The sequence below is a fragment of the Charadrius vociferus genome, unplaced genomic scaffold (assembly GCF_000708025.1).
Source record: "Charadrius vociferus isolate BGI_N301 unplaced genomic scaffold, ASM70802v2 scaffold633, whole genome shotgun sequence".
Taxonomy (NCBI): domain Eukaryota; kingdom Metazoa; phylum Chordata; class Aves; order Charadriiformes; family Charadriidae; genus Charadrius; species Charadrius vociferus.
In genome coordinates this window covers 260,453-282,262 of record NW_009647428.1, presented here as the reverse complement: position 1 = coordinate 282,262, position 21,810 = coordinate 260,453, and the positions used below count along the sequence as shown (strand labels likewise).

The following is a 21,810-nucleotide window of genomic DNA, read 5'->3' as shown; positions in this document are numbered from 1 at the left end:
GGGCTCCTGTTGCTGGCTTTGCGACGAGCGCTGTGTTCTGCCTCTGCTAGAGGGGTCAGGATCTGTGGAGAGCTTTCAGTCGGGACTGACTACATCAAACGCCGAGTGACTGTGTGTGGTACAGAGCAGTGTCAGGCCTTGCAGAGGGGGAGGTGTTCAGGCATTAGCTGAAGGGGGCTTGGGCACCAAGTGTTTCCGCTGAGCTGGTGGGATGTGTGCTGTACAGAGCAGCAAGGGGATCTTTCTTTCAGAAACCTCCTTTGAGTGCAGGGAGCTTATGCCTGCGGTGAGGAAGAGAGGAAGATTTATAAAATAGTAGGGGAAGAACGAGGGTGGGTTAAATTAGAAATTAAGACAGTAAAGAAGAGCATGGGTTTAATTAATTATGAGCTGATAGGATCATGTGTAGTATGAAATAAATGAAGGTAGAATTGCTGTGTCTTGTGGTGCTGCCTGTCTGTAGTAGTGAAAGGCTCTGGCAAAAATGGGGAAGATGAAAGGCATAAATTAGAAACAATCTAGGCTAGCAGGCCTCTGTTGCAGGGACTGCAAACCAGTCAGTGGGAATATCTTGCCAGTGGTCCAAAAACTGACCAGTCCTAGGACTTTTGTGTCTTTTAAAGACTTGGTAAGTTTAAAACTGAGTATGATCCAGATGGGTAATTGATTTAGTTACTGGAAGGATTCTGTGTGAGCATTTGTTCCACTGGTAGTTTGGTGATTGTGTGATCGTAAAGTGATTCATTAAAAGAAACAAAAAATCTTCTGCTATGCTTCTGCAGATTTACAGCTTTGCTATTACAGATGTACTACTGGTTCATATCCTGACAGTACTGTTTTTTAACGGAACTATTTTATTGGCAAGTATTCTGCTATATGTTATTTTTTTGTGTGTGTGTCACCACTGTATTTATTTCTCTATTAGCTTAAATTCCTGCTTAAGAATATTTAAATTAGAAAAGGCACTAATTAGCTACAGTATTTCTCTCCCATTTTCAGGTTTCTAGATAATCGACTGTTTGCGACTTGTTCTGATGACACTACAATAGCACTTTGGGATTTGAGAAAGCTGAACACAAAAGTGTGCACTTTACATGGTCACACTAGCTGGGTTAAGAACATCGAGTATGATACCAATACGAGATTACTAGTAACGTCAGGGTTTGATGGAAATGTGATCATCTGGGACACAAACAGGTATGTGGCTGTGTTACTGCTGTGAACATTTCTAGAACACATGAGGATAGGGTTCTTCTGTACAGGATGGAAAACCTGCTTCCCTGAGTGGTGCTATAATGCATTCTTAAATACTGTGATTAGTTTATAGCCCTTATCAAGAACTTGCATCACCTTTATATGGTAATAATCTGGTAGCTAAAAAGAGAGCTTTTCTTGCTGACATGTTAAATGTAGTTCAGGTTTTTGCATGTGGTTTGTTGGTTTTTTTTAAGAATTGTCTTCATTGTTGTGGTAGTATGAATATGTGACTTCTGCCATTTCATGAAAATCTGATTTAGGTAGGATAAAGATAACTAAAATTTTTTTTTGAATGAACAAGGATGCTTAGCACATCTTGGACTCTTCTGGACATTATTAGGGACTTGAGTCGAACCTAATTGCTGCCATTTCTTGTGCTTTTTTTTTGCTGTCCAGGTGCACAGAAGATGGATGTCCCCACAAGAAGTTTTTTCACACCCGTTTTCTTATGCGAATGAGGCTTACACCAGACTGTTCCAAAATGTTGATCTCGACCTCCTCTGGATATCTTCTGATTTTGCATGACCTTGACCTAAACAAATCTTTAGAGGTTGGCAGCTACCCAATTTTAAGAGCTAGGAGGACTACAACAAGTTCAGGTGAATGCTTGTGGAAAAGTCTGTGGCAGCTTCTCTGTTAAAAGTGTTTCATGGGATACTTATAGCTAGGAAAAGAAGATATAGGTGGAGTCACGAGGATTCCACCAAGGAACTCTTTGGCACAGTAGCTGCTCTGTTGTTCAGGGGTCACACACATCTGTATTGTCGAGTGCTATGGTCTGACTCAGGTAAAGTCAGATAAAAAAATTTGGTATTGAGATGTCAGCACTACAGGATATAGCACCTGTGGAATTTTGTCACCTCAAGCTGGCAGATTTTAGCTTTATTTATCTTTATTTATTTATCTTGGTCCTGTAATAAAAGAAAATTAACCCATGTTGAGTGGGCTTGACTGCATGTGAGCTCCAGCAACTACTAATGACTATTGTGCAGTGGTGTGGTTGCTCTTGACAGCAGACCTGGAAGAATCGTGTGGTCTGAAATTTCACTGCTTTATGGCAGTAACAGAGCAAAATACTGACAGAAACTCTGCCATTTCGGGTGTCAGGATATAAAGGGAGTGGCCTGGGAAAGAATTTGTACCCCGGCTTCTAGTAGTCACAGCAGGTAAGAAGGAAGGAATGCAGCTTGCTTCTTATTCCCAGCAGAGTTTGTTGTGCTGGCAGTTTATTTGTATGAGGCACAATCAGAATGGTACTTTTAGACTATCAACTGAGCTTTGAAAAATGTTTTCTTAAAGGGTGCCTTACCCTTTACTTAACATTTCTAAGGAGTGTTAAGTGAGGGACATGCATGTTAAGTAGGCTGTGCTTATCTGTTCTCATGGCTGATGCTGTTTGCAGACATAACATCATCAGGTTCGTCTGGTCCTCGAGCTGTAGGTTCACCGTGTCACCAGAATGATTCAAGTCTACTGTCTGAGAAACACATGTCACGGTCCTCCCAGCGAGAAGGTAGGAAAATATTTTTTCTAAAAATGAAAATAAAAAATCGTGGACTGACTCATTGTATCCAGAAGAGACCAGACTACAGTAGTGAAGAACTGCATTTTTGTCTCTGTGACTTTTAAAAGAATAGTGTTGCTATGACTTCTATTAAACCAATAAAATATCATTGCACACCAAAGTCTGGGGATCTAACCATTTTTTTTTGCAAGAAATTTGATAACAGCAACAAGATCTTTATTTTATATGAGCACATTATTATTGTTATGTAGAGGTGCTCCCTTTTCCTTGTTTTTGTTCCTCAAACAAAGTTTGTGTGAATGACCTTCAGGGGAAAAAAAGAAAAAAAAAAACAAAACCAAAACCAATAGCAGAGCAGAACATCGCTATGTTTTGCTTTTTTCCTTAATGATGGGAATATGTACTTGCATTTTCTCCATGAGGATTCAATAGCATGGAAAAAGAGTATGCAAAGAGGTCCTAAATGTGGAAAGTGTTTTGTGAAGTTGTGATTACAAACCAAGTCCTGCCTATCTACAGAGCTATGAAAACTGATGATGCTCTAGCAGGCTTCCTCTGAATCTAAGATACTTTCAGAGAGTCAGTGTGAACTTGGCAAATTGGCAAATACTTTGTGAATCACATGCAATTTAAAATAAGCATAATGTTAATTTCTAACTATTCATGGTTGTGAGATCCACTAACATACTTACAAAAGAATGCCAGGGCATGATTTAGCTGTGAAAAGCTTTCTAGGTGTGAGAGGGAGAAGGGAGTCAAACTGCATCCAGCTGAGCAGACTTTAGAAGGAATTTGGAAAGGAGGTCATACAAGTTTAAGAACCAGTAGTTCTTAAAAAACCCCACTCTTTAGACTTTGTTCTAATGATAATGAAGAGCATATATGTGGGAACTTAACTCTGACTTAGGTCAGGATATGAGGTGATTTAATGCAGCTCTTGAAGGAAATTTCAAAAAAGAAGGTATTTGAAATCAGGACTGAGCCCACTGGTTTTAGCTTCAGTTTCTCCTGTTTCATTTACCCTTTCATAAAGGTGTGGTCTTTGCTAGCAGTCAGATGCAAGCGTCAACTTGTTTGACCTTTCAGCACTAGACTGATGGGGTAAAAATCAGTTTATAGGCGTCATTGAGACTTACAGTTGACTTCGCCTTCTAGGTGGATCACCTAGAAATAGTTTGGAGGTCTTAACACCAGAAGTTCCTGGAGAAAGAGATCGAGGCAATTGCATTACATCCCTACAGCTACATCCAAAAGGGTGGGCTACGCTTCTTCGGTGCTCAAGTAATACAGATGACCAGGAGGTAAAACAAATATGTTTTTTAAAAAAATACGTTAAGTGAGATGTATTGATCATACAACTGTATAGAAATTTCTTTGTTTTGGGGTAAATTTGCGTTTGAATAAATTAGTCAGTTATTTCTGCTTACAAATGCATTAATTTTACAAAGATTAGGAAATTCTTTTTTCTTTTTTTTAAATGATCTCGTATGACTTTGTAGCCTGCATTCAGTACTCCTGTTGCCCAGTTCTGTCACAGAATATGTTTTATCCTTCCCAGATCTGTTAATAGTTTTTGAATAGTAGTTGTGCTGCCAAATACATGACTTAAAAATATGTAACTGCCAAAATATAGGAGGTGTGAACTTGGAGAATACAGAGGGTTAGAGAGTTGTGTACTGGTGGACATGGTTTAAGTTGAGCAGAGAAGCTCCTATGAGTTCCTCAGGTGCCTTTGAAATGTTTTCTGCCTTCATTGGTGCTTCAGGGATGAAGTGCTCCTGCTGTGCCGATGAATGCTTTCCAGAGGCTGCTCCTACACTGCTGTGAAAAAAAACTCGTGGAATATTTCTGCGTCTGCTTATAAACTGCCACATCATAGGTCTGAATATGATGAATTCCCGTGAAGTTTATGTAAGAAAGTGCCTTAGTCTCAACTCTCATCCTAAAACTCTCTAACTTAAATATAAATGGGGTATCAATGATCTTCCTGGCAGTATTCATTTAAAACCTTTATTTGAAGTACTAAGTCATAAGACCAGCTACAGCTCCTGTGCAGCTTGCAGATTTCACTCACCTAAATGCTGCTTTAAAGAATCATAGAGTCATAGAATACCAGGTTGGAAGGGACCTCAAGGATCATCTGGTCCAGCGTTTCTTGGCAAAAGCACGGTCTAGACAAGATGGCCCAGCACCCTGTCCAGCTGAATCTTAAAAGTGCCCAATGATAGGGAATACTCTACTTCCCTGGAGATTATAGCCAATTATTCTCATTGTGAAAAATTTTCCTCTTGTGTCCCATCAGAATCTCCCCAGGAGCAACCTGTACCCATTACCCCTTGTCTCTTCCATGAGACTCCTTGTAAAAAGGGACTCTCCATCTTCTGTGTAGCCACTCTTTAAATACTGGAACATGGTGATAAAGTCTTCCCTAAGCCACCTTTTGTCAAGGCTGAACAAACCCCGTTCTCTCAGCCTTTCTTCATACATCAGGCTTCCCAGTCCTTTGATCATGTTGGTGACACATCTCTGGATGCTCTCCAGCCTGTCCACATCTTTTTTGTATAGTGGGGACTAAAACTGAACGCTGTATTCCAGGTGTGGCCTCACAAGTGCTGAGTAGAGCAGGATAACTTGTTTCTCTCTGATGGTGATGCCCTTGTTGATGCAGCCCAGCATCCTGTTGACTTTCTTTGCCGCAGCAGCACACTGTTCACTCATATTGAGCTTGTTGTACCCCAGGTCCATTTCCACAGAGCTACTCCCCAGCCAGGTACATCCCAGCCTGTGCTGCACTCCTGGATTGTGTTTTCCCAGGTGGAAGAGCTTACACTTGTCCTTGTTAAACTTCATAAAGTCCTTGTTAGCATACTCTTCCATCCTATCCAGGCCTTTCTGCAGGGTGGCTCTGCCTTCTGAAGTAATGGCAGACTTTAAGGCCAGTGTTGGATTATGTTCCCAGATTCTGTTTGTGAAGCATCACATAATAATTGCCATATTGCACTGGGACCCTGTTGTAAGACAAATGAGAAGTCTGTAATGCACTCGGAAATAATGAAAGAACTTCTTCATGGACTGTATACAGAAAGCAAGAGCCTGCAGGTTGTGTTTGGGAGCACCTGCTTTTGAAGAAGTAACTTTCAGGTTAACTCAAGTTCACTTACAACTTAGTGTCCAGCCAGAGCCTTCAGAACACCTGGATTCCACCAGATGGTCCTCTTGCAAACACCTTTTTTTCCTAGGGTTATTTCAAAGCTATTGCTGTGGTAGTTGTGCAGACCACTCTGTTTTTAAGACACAGAGCTTTTATATTTGTTTTCCAAAACCACAAAGAATTATTTCAATACTTGACCAATAATAAACAGTTTACTTAATTTGATAGCTGATGTAAGTTGGGGTTGGTTTGATTTTTGGTTTGTTTAGGGTTTGTTTGGTTGGGTTTTTTGGTTTGTTTATTTGGGTTTTTTTTTGTGAGGCACTCTTTGTAATGGTAACCTCTTACAGACGTGTATGGAACCTCTTACAGACTGAATGGAAGCTTAGCAGATTTGCTACAAATTTTAATGCTTGTTCTGTAAACTTACAATAAAACCTCTATGCAACACAGAATTTTTTGAAAATGCAAATATTATATTGAGTTAGTTGATACTGATGATTGGCCTAGTTACAATTTCCCATGGTCCTAGTGTCTGCTTTACTGTCTTCTATTAATATTCATTAGTATTGTTCCCTTGGTGTTTATTTCAGTAGATTACATGGAACAGAACTAAGAACACTTCTTTTGTCTTGTGGCTGAATTTGAATCTTTCAACACGATACAAACTTTGTCATAGAGCTGTTTTTGTATTTGGTTTGAGATTAGTTAATTAGATTAAACATTAAAATCCCTGGCTGTTACTCACAAGTAACAAGCTGGCTATAGAGTGGTTCATTTCTTTCCTTTTGAAGTTATGGGCAAAAAATTCCAATGGTCAATTGTAAATTACAGTAGGCTAAGTTCTAGTTTATTATAGATTTCATTTAAATGTCTACAAAACTAGAGCAGATGCCTTGCCAAAGGATTAGGCTTTACTCTTTTCAGATAAAAACTAGATTTAAAAGATTATATCTATCATCTCTTTAATTAAAAAAGTAGCTTTGAATGCTAGACAGCTGTTTTGTTTAGCAGTTCAAAGCGGAGGAGACGCCAATGGACCAGCCTGTCTTCAGTGTTGCACAGTAGATGGTTATCGAAGAGTAGATAAGCAATAGCATTGGTCATTCCTGTGTTACTCACTTAACATGCAGCGGGAGGGAATGTGTATTTGCAGTGCTTTACTTTTTTTTCAGTGTCCTTTCTCTGCCTCTCCCTTTAGTGGACTTGTGTCTATGAATTCCAGGAAGGAGCCCCTGTGCGCCCCGTCTCACCTCGTTGTTCCCTGCGATTGACTCATTGCATTGAAGAAGCCAATGTGGGCCGGGGCTACATCAAAGAACTTTGTTTCAGTCCTGATGGCCGGATGATTTCATCCCCGCATGGCTTTGGGATCCGCTTGTTGGGGTTTGATGCACACTGCAGCGAACTTGTCGACTGTTTGCCCAAAGAAGCCAGCCCCCTGAAAGAAATCCGTTCCCTCTACTCTCACAATGACGTGGTACTGACAACAAAGTTTTCTCCAACACACTGTCAGATTGCCTCGGGGTGCCTTAGCGGACGTGTTTCTCTGTATCAGCCAAAGTTCTAGGCACATCTTGCATCAACAGGACATTCAGATGTTTGTGGTTTTTACTTGAGTTTAGTTGAAGTATGTTCTTTCTGAAATCTCTCAATCCAGATAAGATCATAGTTACTATGATCTCTGAACACAACAGCGGAAAGAGTTTCCAGCCCAGCACTCTATGCGTTCTCATACTGCACCCACAAGTCCGCTTCCATGTGCTGTGTTTTCAGCCTTCCAAGCAGACCTCTGCTCCTGCTGATCCTGTGCCATCTAGTCATTGTTCTGGTTTGTTTGTACCAAAATACTTGTCGATAATTTCCCTCAATGCAACTTGAAGTGGGCTTTTTGAAACAAATCTAGAGGGGGTAAGGGTTGCAGTTCATCTAAAACACGCCCAGGCTCCGTGGGTACGACACCTCCTTATTCCAAAGGAGCTGGACTTCCTCACATATGCTTCCTTGGCCTTTTCTGTTGCTGAAACTACTATAAGGTGATTATTGGACAATGAGCTGCTTTTCTGTGTAACTAACACAATTAGTTACTGTCACAGAAAGAAAAGGAAATTTTGTTTTAATTTATGTATTAATTTGGTTGTTTGTGATTGGCTAGAAAAATGAGCCAACTTTCTGTAATGTTTCGTTGCAGTTAAAACATGTTTTTCTGTGATTGCATATATTGTGTTTATTGCTAGAAGGAAGAGGTTCTGGATGGAGATGTAGCTGCATTTTTTCCTCAGAGAATTTAGTAGGAAGACTGGGGCAGGGAAGTGGGAGTTGAATGGGTGAAGACTCTGCCCTATAACCACTGCAGATGAACTGTTTGGACTTTTCATACAACGGGGGTGTCCTTGGTCAGGCTCTCTTGGGCAACTTTGACTCCTCGGCTGCCAGGGTTTCTGTTGTAGGGAGCTTTCCACATCAGTAACATAAAGCTTAATCCCATGTTTGAAACTTAACACTGCAGAATATTCTGCTGCTGTTAAGGCTGTATCCCACCTGACTGTTCTTCCGCACCTTGCCTTCACCATTGCTGTGAGAGGAATTCGTCTAGGATGTGTCCGTAGTATCACCAGATAAGCCTTTCTTCACATGTACTGTCAGTCTGGGAATGGATTAAAAGCATGCCTGTCTACAGTAAGATCTATTTGGATTTAACGGGTCTTATCATAAGATGTGAAAAATGTTAATATTCAGCATTAAATCACATATTAAGTATGGATGCCAAGTTTTAGCCCTCAAGTTAATATAGCTAACTTTGTAAATGCAGTTATTTCAGTCTTGTACATCCATATCAATTTATAATATTCTCATCGTGTTCCAAGATGGGGTTTTTTTTCAGTATTTCACTAAGGTTTTGCTGACCAATCACACACTCAATTCACCAGGAAACTTTACCTAAAAAGGACTGTCATATTTTGCTGTTCAGATTCAGTATCTCTGGCTCGACAGAGCATGTTTTTTAAAAGTTGACTCTTATAAAGCCTTTTGCAAAATACGTGTTTGGGGAAAATTAAGACATCTATGAAGATGAGATAGCTGGAAATACGTAAGCCTGACGATCCTCTTGTAGTTTTGGATTTGCATAGGTAGCATATTCTGGGTGTTGGTGGAGAAGTCATTGGAACGTAAGGTTCCTTTGCATTATGAGAAAAATATCTTAAATTTCTTCTTTTGGAGGATTTCTTTAGTAATACAAAGCCTTCAATATTGGGTATTTGGTAATCTGAGGACTAGTTAATTAGTCCTGCATTGGGTATTCATCACCTCTAGCAACTGACTGCTAGAGGACTACATTCAAGTAGTCAAGTATGTGCAGCTGGTAGACTTCCTACTGTTTGGTAAAAGTCCTAAGCTTTCTAGTCTCATGGGTTTTTAACAGAATTATTTGGTGATGGTGTCTCAGTAGAATATCATCCTGGCTGGGGCAGGAAGAATAATTGTTTAAGTAAATATACTCAGTTAACTTAAAATACAAATTAAATGCCCATAGTCTTCTCAGATAGCAACTCATAGGTTGAAATGTTCCACAGCATATCTTCTGAGCAGTTCTGTTGTTGCTGAAACTGTTCTCTTGACCTCAAAAGTAGATTGATGAAATTGTAAATGAAGAGAGATGCCCTGTTTTCTAAAACACTGACTCTTAAATTGAAAGACTTGTACCTTTTGAATGCTTTTGGAACTGCGTGCAAGGAACACAATAAAAAGGTATTTTTTCACTATAATTGGCCAAGCCATGAAAAATGGAGCCTAGTGATTGAATGAATAAAACATGGAAGTTTGTTTGAGACCAGTTAGAAATACATCGCTTCCATTTACACTGAGCTCCACGTGCATGCGTATAACAGCCTGTGAACCAGAACCTACATCTGGGACAGCTTAGATTTGTGGGTTTGTTAGAAGCATTTCAGGGAGAAATCCCTTCTCTGTGACTTAAAGCAATGGAATTGAAGTGTGCAGAAGACTTGAGGACAGTTGTGGAATACAAGAGTTTTATGTGAAGGAGGAGCTAAGCTACAAGAAGTTTTTAATTGGCCAAGCTATTTGGGGTGGTGGTGGGAGGGGTGCAAAAAAACCCCAGTGGCAGCATGTTCTCCCCTGGTCCCTGCACTGGACCATGATGGCTTTTTCCCTAAGCACTCACTCTCCCCACTTCTAGGCTGCTGTTTTCTCATCTTCTTTAATGTTTTGCTTAACATCATTAAAGGGACTACTGGTGACATTTTGAAATATTAGATACTGTTCTCATAGGCTTGAACTGTGTTCATTTTAGAGGCACCCATGAAATCAAGGAAGTTCTTGGGTCAGTTGGTTGGTTTATTTGTTTTCATAGCTGGTTTTGGTTTTTCCTATCAGAAATTCCTTGAACTGGTAGATTGCTAGTGACTTCTATGCCTGTTAATATGCACTGAGTGTTACTTTTTAAATTCTACCTCATGATATGCTGTTTTTTACAAGAGTATTATGCTGAAGCATTGGACACTAACTTTTCTGTATAAAGAGCTGTTACTCCAAAGTGACGTGTGTCATCACATCTAGATACTACCTGCAGCGCCCAGCACCAAGAGTGGTGGTTTGACCAGCCCTGCCCAACCCTGGAAACCAGGGCCACTAAGCAGGAGCGTAGGACTGATGCTGAAGGGTGACCTGGTTAAGGGGTTTGATTCTACATTGATGCTTTTGTAGCGTGTCCAGCAGATGCATATTAAGATGGATTCTGTCCATGTATGCTGTAGAAATGTTACCTAGTTCTTCTGATTACATTTGTAAAAGTTTGAATTAGAAAAAGTAGGTAATCTTAGATTTTGATCATTTAATTACTCCTTTTCAACAATACTTGGAAATTTTCAACAAAGGTTAATCTATTTTACCTATGAAGTTCACATAACACTTATTGAAACACTATTCAGTAGTTTACAACTCATATGCCTTGCAGTTGCATCTTGGTGGAAGGACTGATTCTCAGTTGTCTTTCTGAATAATGTTACCTTGCCTTATGGAATTAATGAAGTAATTTGTTGGTGAGCTTTGGATTATTTCTAGATAGTTTATCTTACTGTTATGTTTCAAAAAATGAATTCTTAACTTTCCAGAACTATATAAAACTGTCTGAAATAAATATAAGAAATGTTTCAAATGGTAGATGAAAGACTGCACCAACAGGAAAGTATGGTAGTGGCTTATACCAGTGGTTTCTTTAAAACTGGTTTACTTTCAACTACTCAAGTATCAAATCACTTGAGAAATTTTACAGTATGTCTACTAAAGATAGAGCTCTCCATTCGATTGTAAAGCATGCAGTATGTTTTTTTTAAATGCATGGTTTCATATTCATTAACTTCTATAGTAAAGGAATTCCTCCATTCACAGCATGGCTCATCAGCAGAAGCAGATAAACTGCATAATTAAGGTCGCAATAGGAATGTCAGCGTATAGCAGCGTCTCCAGGATCCAAACTAGTGGTTGAAGCTAGTAATCCTTTGGTAATAGTCCAATGACTATATGTTGTGGGAGTAAATGCATTTTCTGCGTATTCCGTTAGAGGTCAGTCTTTAAATCACTGCAGCACTGTCAGACATTTGTGGGTAGGGGGAGAGAAACTATTAATGGCACTATACAGTGACATTCTTGTATATGTACTTTCTCTGTAGGGGGGGGGGCGTGGTGCATGTGTATTTCAGTATATATACATCCACAGACCATCAGTCCACTTGTCAAACATGGGTAGTTCAGGGAATAATGTAACCTCCAGAACTATTGGGGATAGGAAGAAAAGCACAGTGATATAGACAAACATACACGTTTGTTTGCACTCTTGGAGTCTTCGTTAGGACAGTTTGATTGCCTACTACCAGAATTAGAATGTAAACATCAGTTTTTTCTGGGGTTTTGGGGGGTGGGGGGATTGGTTGATTTTGGTGGGGGTTTGTTTTTGTTGGTGGTGTGTTTTTTGGTTTTGTTTTTGTTTTTTTTAATTTGGGTAATGCTGATGTGGAGAAGGTCCTGATATCGTAAAACATGGGTCTGTTGCTCTATGAAATGTGAACCTCTAGAAAAAAGAAATACACTTGCCAAATGAAAGCTTTTTAAAAAAAATCTACTTTACAAGATTCTAAAAGGATGGAGTACAAGGAAATATTCAACAGCCCATAATATTTTTGTCCTCCAGGAAACAGAAACATCTCATTTCCTGATCTTGGTCAAAGGTGCATTTTCTTAAGCACTAAGTATCTTCAGATAAGTGTAAGGTTTTTAATACAAGAACAAATTGTGCATGTAAAATATTTTGGAATACCTGAGATTTCATAGTAAAAATTGTAGCCTTTTAATACATATAGAAAGTATCAGAACTGCTCTGAAAATATTGTACTTACAGCCGTACAGTAACTTGCTATTTGTGGACAGTTTCTCTTGCTTGCATAATAAATTAAACATTTAATAATGCAATGAATTAAAATCTATTTTAATGTATTTATCTTACACTGAGCTCTGTTCTGTAATGCTTGCTGGTTCTTGCCTACTCCCTACAACTAAGAGGGGGGAAAAAAAAAAAAAGCAGTGCTTGCAGCAAACAACCTCTGTATGCGGGTCTCTTTCCCTCCATGGGTTTCTTAGCTACTGTCCCTACCATCAAGCATGCTTGTGAGAAGCAGCAGCTCACTCATGAAGAGAGCAGGACACATGTTGGGACTAGTATCATAATTACAAACCAAGTGTAATACACCATTCCATTGCTTCAGACAGCACCTGTGGAGTACAGAGAGATCCTTTGTTCAAACAGCAAACCCTTGAAGGCAGCATTGCTGTTCTTCAAGATTTTGCTGAAGGCGTCTTGCAGTTGTGAGCAGCCAACTATCCGCCCACAGCGAACAGCCTGAAACTGAAGACTGTCCTGCCTGCTCTGCTGTGGATAGCTGTGTCTGAGACAGCAGGTCGTGGGTTGTCTGTGCCCAGAGTGATGCTCTGCCCTGTTGCACTTCCCCTTGCACAGGTTTGGGCTCCAGTGAAGCCACCAGGCATAGTGAAAGCAGCATCTGCACAAACCCAAGCTCTTCCTGTGCATCACCTGAAGAGCAAATGTCAGTGTCCTGCAGGACCAATGGGGCACTGGATGCTCAGGGCATGTTGTGCAGATCACTTGGTTATTGGATGTTGTATTCCCTGCAAATGAGGCCTCAACACACAGAGGAGCAAAGTGACTTCTGGGTTTAAATCAGAAGGTGGATTTGGGTTGGGGCAAAGGGATACAGGCTAAGCAGCTGATGAAATGAGCACACTTTGTTGCCCTGGCTTTGCTGTAAAGGCAGTAATACTAAGCTGCTGCTACAGTTCTCAAGCTTGTGCGTCACAAAGCCAGCTGTAGTGCTGTTCCATCAAGTTTCCCTGAAAATGAGATCAGAAGAGTAAAAATTTGCCTCTAAACATCTTAGCCATACAACAGCCCTGGTTGACGCACACTGCCAGAGCAGGCAGTGGTAAACAGCATAAAATAATGTGCTATATCTAGTTTACCTACCCTAGCACTGCAAAAATGCTGTTTGGGCTTGCCAGTGCTTGTGGCTTTCTCTTGCACCGTCATTACGCATTGCATAATAACTAGGAAAGCTCTCTCTCTGTTAGAGATGTGATGGCATGAGTTTCTGTGAGGAAAAACTTAACATGATATTTATTTCTCACAGCTGTTACTGGAGCTGCTTGCCTTCTGCAGCTGCGCTGTCATTTCAGAACTGCTGGGAGCTGTTGCCTTCATGTTAGTTTACTTTCCCATGGAAATGGCTGTGTTCTTCCCACCTACCCCATGCAAACAGCTAAGAACTGGTCCAATTTGACTACCTGATGAGCTTAAATGGTTTGGGTTGGAACGGCCCTTAAAGATCATCTGGTTCCATGGGCAGGGAACTAGCTGCATGTTTTTAGAGAAGGCAGTAACTGAGGCCTGGCTCCTCTCGCTGTTCTGGCAATGTCCTGGTTTAGTTCCCCTTGCAACCGTGGCAACAGTGATGAGGTAAAGCAACAAACGATTGAGCTGTCCCATGTTAAAGGGTACTAACCTGCCAGGGAAGGTAACCGAGGCCAAGGCTGCTTCTCTACAATACACTTTCTCCTTCACAGTTCCTGCCTTGACCCTGACCTGCACACAAGGCAACACAGAAACACTGCTAGCTAGGCTTGGTTTGGAGAGCTACTCTTTCCTGATGCTTCCATGACTTTTGTTCTTAAATTGCAACTGTATTAAGTATGGGTATAGTCAGTTTATTAAGACTGGACAAAGTTGTTTTCATGTTAGTTGAAGTATTGTAACTCCTTCAGTGTGCTCTTCCCAGACTGGCAACACATCCTGCTTAGTAAACTACAGAGTCCATCTCACAGTCGCTTCTGTGCCAAAACTCAGTGGACCCTTCTCTTCATTGATTATGAGTAGCAGTTGCATTACGCATATAACAGCTGTAATTTGTTAAGCATGCAATGCCTTTCATTGTGCTGTAAAACTGTCAGTGGTTCTGAAGCAGAGATAATACTTGAGCATAGTTCTGTGATGACAGCCAACATGGCTTCACTAAGGGCAAATCGTGCCTGACAAATTTGGTGGCCTTCAATGATGGAGTTAGAGCAAGGGTGGATATGGGGAGATCAACAGATGTCATCCGCCTGAACTTGTACAAAACATGTGACACCATTCTACACAACATCCTGGTTTCTAAATTGGTGAGATGTGGATTTGACCAATGGACCACTTGGTGGATAAGGAACTGGCTGGATGGTTGCACTCAAAGAGTTGCAGTCAACAGCTTTATGTCCAAGTGCCGATCAGTGACAAGTGGTGTTCCTCAGGTGTCAGTACTGGGACCGGTACTGTTTAATATCTTTGTTGGTGACATAGATGCTGGGATGGAGTGCACCCTCAGCAAGTTTGCCAACACCAAGCTGGGTGGAGCAGTCAACACACTGGAGGGGATGGATGCCATCTAGAGGGACCTTGACAGACCTGAGGGGTGGGCCCCTGCAAACCTCATGAACCTCAACAAGGCCAGGTGCAAGGTCCTGCAGACAGGCTGGGCCAATCCCATGCACAAATAGAAGCTGGTTGGAAAGTAGAGAGCAGCCCTGAGGAGAAGGCCTTGGGCATGTCAGTGAGAGAGAAGCTCAAAGTGAGCTGGCAATGTGTGCTCTCAGCCCAGAAAGCTAACTGTATCCTGCCACTCTCCTTTGCTCTCATGAGACCCAACTGCGTCCAACTCTGGAGCCCCCAATGTACAAAGGACATGGACCTGTTGGAGTTGGGCCAGAGGAGGGCCACAAGGATGATCAGAGAGATGGCACTCCTCTGCTGTGAGGACAGGCTCAGAGAGTCAGGGTTGTTCAGCCTAGAGAAGACTCTGGGGAGACCTTATAAGCAGCCTTCCAGTATCTGAAGGGCACCTATAAGAAAGCTGCAGAGGGACTTTTTTCAAGAGCACATAGTGATAGGACAAGGGTTAATTGCTTCAAACTGAGAGAAGGTAGATTTAGAATAGATACTAGGAAGAAATTTTTCACTGCGAGGAGCGTGAGGCACTGCAACAGGTTGCCCAGAGAAGCTGTGGCTGCCCCATCCCTGGAGGTGTTCAAGGCCAGGTTGGATGGGGCTTTGAGCAACCTGGTCTAGTGGAAGGTGTCCCTGCCCATGGCAGGGGGAGGTGGGACTTGATGATCTTGAAGGTCCCCTCCAACCGAAACCATTCTATGATTCTGTAACTCCATGACAGACCTGCAGTTCACTCCATCAAACTGTGCCACGAAAGCCAAGACAGCAACAGACCCAGACTGCGCTTTTTTCTTTTTGCTACAGTAATGGCAATCACCACTTAGTAGCAACCTTATGTTAAACTCTTACCCTCAACGATTCAGATTTCCCAACATTAGAGAAGTATATACTATCTTCCATGGAGAAACAGGATGCAAATTCTTTTATTCCATCAAGGAGTGATTACAAAAAAAAAAAAAAAGTACACTGGTAAGAATCAGATTCTGACAGTAACAAACATTCAGTAGACGTTTTATTTAAATGCAGATAATCACAACATTCAGATACAAGAATGCTCACTTATTCCTGGTCATTTTTGACTGTGAAGCTAGGGACTATATGATGATTATAACACACTGATTAGAATCAATATTTGGGGACAGTTTAGTGAATGGAAAACTCAAAAAATTAATAGCCATTCCAAAAGTTATGAAAAGACCAATTCAGACCAGTTTCTGAAAGTTTTCCTGACCCCCATCATCCAAAATATTTTGTTTTATACAGTTTCATAAACTAAAGTCCCCCAGGAGAATCAAATGGTTTTTAAGACCCTCACCTGTTTTATGGTGATGCTTGCTCTTCTGGCCCTTTCTCTAAGGCCTGAAGTCTTTTATCTCTCAACTCCCAAGTCTGTAAGACACATAATACTTCATATTTCTTTAAGTCTTTTACAGTACTCACCTACAGAAGTCCTTAAACACGTCTCCAAATGCTGGATCTTCCCTACCTAGCTGCTTCTAAGGTCATCTTTGGCTGTCGTCTCTGCTACACTTGCAGTTGTCCACTGTAGTGGGTAATACCCAGAAACCTCATCTTGTCAGTGCTGCCGTACAATCCTGTCTTACAGAACTGTTAAACAGTACACATCAAGTAGGCAGAACTCCAAGTTTCAGGTAAAAATATCTTGTGATCCATTATTCCACAGCCCAAATGAAACAGAAGTAATTTGCAAAAGACAAGATACCTCAGTACAGGAGAGCTGTGTTTGTGAACTTTCACAACCGCAGGAAGCTGAACTATTTCATGAGCATTACAGAAAGGGCCATCTTCTTTCTGGCCCCATAGCTTTGCAACAGAAAAAGCAGCAATGCCAAAAAAAAAAAAAAAAAGAGCAGAACAAACTCCATGTTTACAAGTAGAAGGATTTTTTTTTAACAAGGAAGGACACTTTAAAGCTGTAGTAAATTTGCTGTTTCATTCCTTCCACTTTTCCCTTTTTCACATGAAGGCACACGTACATATACACACAGAGATATCCCACTTTGAACTGGAGTCAGCTTACAGTGAAGTTAAACATTCAGTAACCACTGAATGAAATGCTCATCTTAAAGCCAAGCATCAAAATGGCTGGCAGAAGAGTTTGCGTAGGCTTAGTTTAAGCTTGAAGTTCTAAACTTCAGTCATCCTCATCTGGATCTGTCCTTTTAGCTTTAAACAATAAGGAGTACTTAGGATACTAAAACATTTGAAAATGCAGCTCTTAAATTGAGATTTTGTAGTTTATCAGGCAAGGGAATCAATTTTCATCAGCCCCTCCTTGATTTTCATGTTCTACAACATGGGCAGTGGAGCACATTCCATCACGGAGCGTTAAGAAATTTTGGGAGTGATACAGAATAAGCCGCTGGACTAACATAAGTTTTGGGGTTTTTTTTGTTGGTGGTTTTTGGGGTTTTTTTTTGTTGTTTGTTTTTTTTTTTTTTTTTAAACTTTGTATTTGTCTAGTAGCTCCATTATGGGTAAACTCACCTGCCAGCAAATAAATACTTAAAAAAGTTCATCTTAATTGCACCAAGGTTTAAGATGCATCACCATTCACCCCATAAATATCGAAGGCCAAGACTAATTACCTTTCACACTACACAGGAAGTGTTCCCTGGGCATCATACATGCCAATACCCAAATGAACAGAAGAGCTGAAGGAAGACAGTGGTTTTCACAACAGCTTTAGCAAGAACTCATAGGTTGCATTGATTATTCCCCAGGACAGGACAGAACGATGGTAATTCAGATGGGCTCCTCTGAATAGGTGGTTCAGTTTTCTATCACGTTCCAGCCAGATCTTCACAAAGACTTTTGAGAAGGACTGAAATTCACCACCGATTTGAGCTTGCATGCGAGTTTTTACGACATTCACTGGGAAAAACAAGAATCCCAGCATGGCACCCAAAAGCCCTCCACAGATAAAGTCATTGACCAAATGAGTGCTGTAAGAGGTTGCTTCAGGCAGACACTGTTTGATAGGTCCCCGTAGGCCAAAGAAGAGCGCATTACTGGGCCCATTTCGGAGCAGAATAGGCACCAATCCCCGATAATACTCTCTCATTCCATAGACTTTCAGTACCTTGAAAGCCTGGTAAGTGTTTGTAAATTTATCATGGTGTTTGTAGTCCTGAAGCAAAGTCTGAACCCGCTCAAAAGGTGTAAGAACGGCTTCCGTGGTCCCTGCAAGCACTGCTGCCATGCTGCGAGTGAGGAGTTCAGGAGCACTTGTGTGGCTATGGAGCAGGGAGGAGAAATCTTCGTACAAGCCAAACATCAGAGCCAGCGTCGTTGTTTTCTGCATTAGTGGAGGAAGGATGCCACGATAGAGATTGCGAATTCCATCCTTCTGCAGCTGATGTACTGCATCCTTTGTTTTCAAACCATACAACTGCTGTCGAAAGAGGACCTTCTGGATGGGAAAAGTGACTGCTATATTCGTGAAGGCCGCACAGTAGCCACAAAGATAATGTTTACCAGAGGTAGCCGTTATGTCATTCCTTAGATATTCCTTTGAATTCTTTGGGGCAGAACTTTCTGAATCCATCATACTGTATTACTTACTGTAGTTTATCTCAGTTCTCCTTTCCTACATCAAAAAAGAAAAGAACAAACATGAGCAGAGCAGCAGGTGACCCTACAGCTTTTTTTCACACCAGTGGATCATTTAAACAGTACCTGGTATCTTACATCCAAGAAAACCCCACAAAATTTGAAGAAGAAAAGAAACAAATGCCAGACGTAATGCATGTCGCACTGTTTTCTACTCAAGTCTTGGAGATGCGAAAAAGTGGCAGTTTTTCTTTTCTGTACATTTTCAACTGACAACAGAAAAAAAAACTGGGAAGGAAATTGAGATATGAACATCCTAAGTCCTACAGTGCAGCTGACATATTAGATCTCCCCATTCACAGTGTCAAAGAATTCAAAGAGTGAAAGGTCTACTCTCACACTAATAAAATACACATCACTGGGATGGTGGTGGTGGGGACAGAAGAGAGTCTAAAGAAAAAAAGAAACGAAAAATAAAATACATGCATTACAAATTCTGATCATTCAACTCTACCTTTCCCTGTGGCAGAAAAAAAAAATAGATAATTTAGATAACAAACTTGTCATGGTTTAACTTAGCTGGTAACTAACAACACACAGCCACTTGCTCACTCTCCCCTTGGCCCCGGTGAGGTGGTGGGGAGAATTTTCGGAAGAGTAAAAGTGAGAAAGTAAGTTGTGGGTTAAAATAAAACTGTTTAATAAATAACAAAATTTAATAAAACTTTTTAAGAAAAGTATTTGTAAGGGGAAAAAAACCAACCAACCAATGAAGAGAGAGAGGAAAATAAAAACCAAGAAAAGCAAGCAATGCAAATGAGAACAATTGCTCACCACCAACCAACCCATGCCCAGCCAGTCCCTGGGCAGCACCCCCCCAACCAGCCTCCCCCCCAGCATCATCTGGTGCAGGACATCCTTTGGGTCAGTTGGGTCAGCTGTCATGGCTGTGTCCCCTCCTAACCCCTTGTGCCTGCCAGCCTGCTCGCTGGCTGTGCTGCAGGAGCAGCAGAACGGCCCTGGGTGCTATGCAGGTGCTGCTCAGTAGTGACTAACACATCCCTGAGTTACCAATACTGTTGTCAGCACAAATGCAAAACATAGCCCCACACAAGCTACTATGAAGAAAATTAACTCCATCCCAGCCAAGCCTAGTACACTACTGTAGTCACAGGCTTATATTCAACTACAACAACACTTCTAACACAGTTTTGAAAATTACTGAAAGTTCCAGTTAATTAACCTGCAGCCTCATCTGCAGAGAAAAGAGAGCATCTTGAACCCATACTAGATTTTCATGTTCTCTTGAGAAGTTTAAGACCTTGAGCTTGGCTAGATGCGAGGTCCTGAAGGACATGTAAACAGAGACAGTTCTACCAAATAAAGCAGGGTAGTACTGAAATAATGATTACCAGGCAACACTTATTCATCCTTTAAAATGGGATTACTTATTCAACAATTACAAAAAGCTGGTTTTGCAGCTGATCCAAATCCTAACTTCCACTACAGCACAGCCTGAGTTAAGGCAGTAACAACCAAGCAAGGCTGGTGGTGGCTTGTGAACTTCAGGTAGTCCCTGCCAGCAATGTGCATGAGATTTCCACGACTTCAAAATGGTATTCGGGGCTAATACCCCTGCTTGGCATGAGGAACTGTTTCTCAAGGTGCAGCCACTACAGGCTGTTAGGTGAAGGATGTGTGGAAGAGACTACAGAGAAGCAACCTGGATTGCTAAAAGCAACCTGGCAGATTATTTTGACCAATTACACTATTTCTCTTTAAAAGAAAACACGTATATACCTGGATTGGCATTTCCCCTATAGTTACATGCTATTTAATCTTTTAAGGTCTGGCAAGTGAAAATGCCATCTAAATAATTTATGAAGATAAAGCATTTCACCACTTTATATATGCACCAGTTTAGAGTATTATTCAGATTACTGTAATTCTACTTGCATAGACTAAGAAAGCCACATCTGCAGATATGCTGGTCTTAGACAGGGGACAGTGGGTCATGCTAATTCAACTAACAGTGTGGAAGAGTCTCACCACAGTCGACAGCATTAAGGAAAGGATTCAAAAGGCCTTTAACAACTCGTCATTTATATGGGTGACAGCTGCCTGAGGGCAAAACATATTTTTCCCTCAAAAGAAACTCATAGTAATTAAAATAAAATTAAAAAAAAAAAAAAGAGAGAGACGTTTAGTTTCAGAAGCCCCATGCTCCTTTTGGTGTAACTGCTGGATCTGCCCAGTAGGGAAGCATTGAAGACTGCAGGGATCCTCATGTAAGGAAGTCGTCGCACTTCTGAGTTGGGAACTTGCAAAACCCAGGAACAGCAAGTCCTCCCAGAAGTGTTTTATGACAGAACCCTTGCTTTCAGACATAATTTGTAAGGTCTGTGCCACCTACAAGTACTAGACCACAGCAGCCACTTTGTTAAAGCTTAACATAAAAGAAACAGTTCTCAAAAGAGAGTAGAGGTTTTGGATCAGTGGCATCGCCTATACACACAAACCCCTGAAGGTGCTGCGATGTCCCATTTATACATTTATATACAAGCTCCCCTCAACCCAGGAGCTGATTTCAGAGCACTCTGAGAAAGGGGGCGCACGCAATCCCTTTTGACATCCCATCCCCTAACCCAAGGTCCGTAGTCAGGTGCCTGCCACTGTCACCATCTTGTGGTATGCATGTCTAATGCTTCTAAAGAAGCATTTCAACCCATTTACCTGCCTGAACGACCATGGCCTTAAAAATGCTGGCATGTGACCCACTAGGTCTCAAAAACACAAGGGAAATAATAAAGAAAAGGACATTAGCTATCCGGTATTGCATTATATCTCTATATTTGTAATACCGGTAAGAGGTCTCGGTGCTTGCCATCATCCTGACTGCTGGGAAACACATGTGCTACCTAGGAAGTCCTCCTGGCCCAGTCATGTTATAAGACTGCTCTGGGAACTGAACTCTCGTTCAATCAACACATACCACAATGTAATACCACAATGTTTGTATTACCACAAACTCACTCTTTCGCCATCAACTTTGAGAAATATTCACCCTAAACAATTAGCCAGATCCCAAAGTCACACAACTGTGTTGGTTAACACAGAAGGTTTAGGGATTCGTCCGTTTGTTTCTCCAGCCAATCACCTACCGCTGTAACACACACCGGACGACCGACTCGGGGCTCACTGGCCCACGGCTCCCCGCCACCGCCGGCACCACGCTGC

The 21,810-nt window shown here is 41.3% G+C and overlaps 3 protein-coding genes across 3 annotated transcripts in view; 2 read left to right on the top strand and 1 right to left on the bottom strand.

Annotated features, from left to right (window-relative positions):
- DCAF10 (DDB1 and CUL4 associated factor 10) overlaps positions 1 to 7,503 on the top strand; it is a 19,178-nt gene extending 11,675 nt beyond the window's left edge. The window contains exons 3-7 of the mRNA XM_009880555.1: positions 1,000 to 1,197; positions 1,654 to 1,856; positions 2,660 to 2,770; positions 3,938 to 4,083; positions 7,135 to 7,503. Of these exons, the coding sequence (XP_009878857.1) occupies positions 1,000 to 1,197; positions 1,654 to 1,856; positions 2,660 to 2,770; positions 3,938 to 4,083; positions 7,135 to 7,503 (1,027 nt within the window). The remainder of the gene's footprint in view (positions 1 to 999; positions 1,198 to 1,653; positions 1,857 to 2,659; positions 2,771 to 3,937; positions 4,084 to 7,134) is intronic.
- Positions 7,504 to 17,501: 9,998 nt separating this feature from the next.
- SLC25A51 (solute carrier family 25, member 51) lies at positions 17,502 to 18,771 on the bottom strand. The gene is given in 2 exon segments (XM_009880554.1): positions 17,502 to 18,610; positions 18,700 to 18,771. Coding segments are annotated over 2 exon segments (987 nt in total). The 3' UTR covers positions 17,502 to 17,695.
- Positions 18,772 to 19,516: 745 nt separating this feature from the next.
- Positions 19,517 to 21,810, top strand: part of FBXO10 (F-box protein 10) — a 26,452-nt gene continuing 24,158 nt past the window's right edge. The window contains exon 1 of the mRNA XM_009880553.1: positions 19,517 to 19,607. Coding sequence (XP_009878855.1) covers positions 19,517 to 19,607 — 91 coding nt within the window. The remainder of the gene's footprint in view (positions 19,608 to 21,810) is intronic.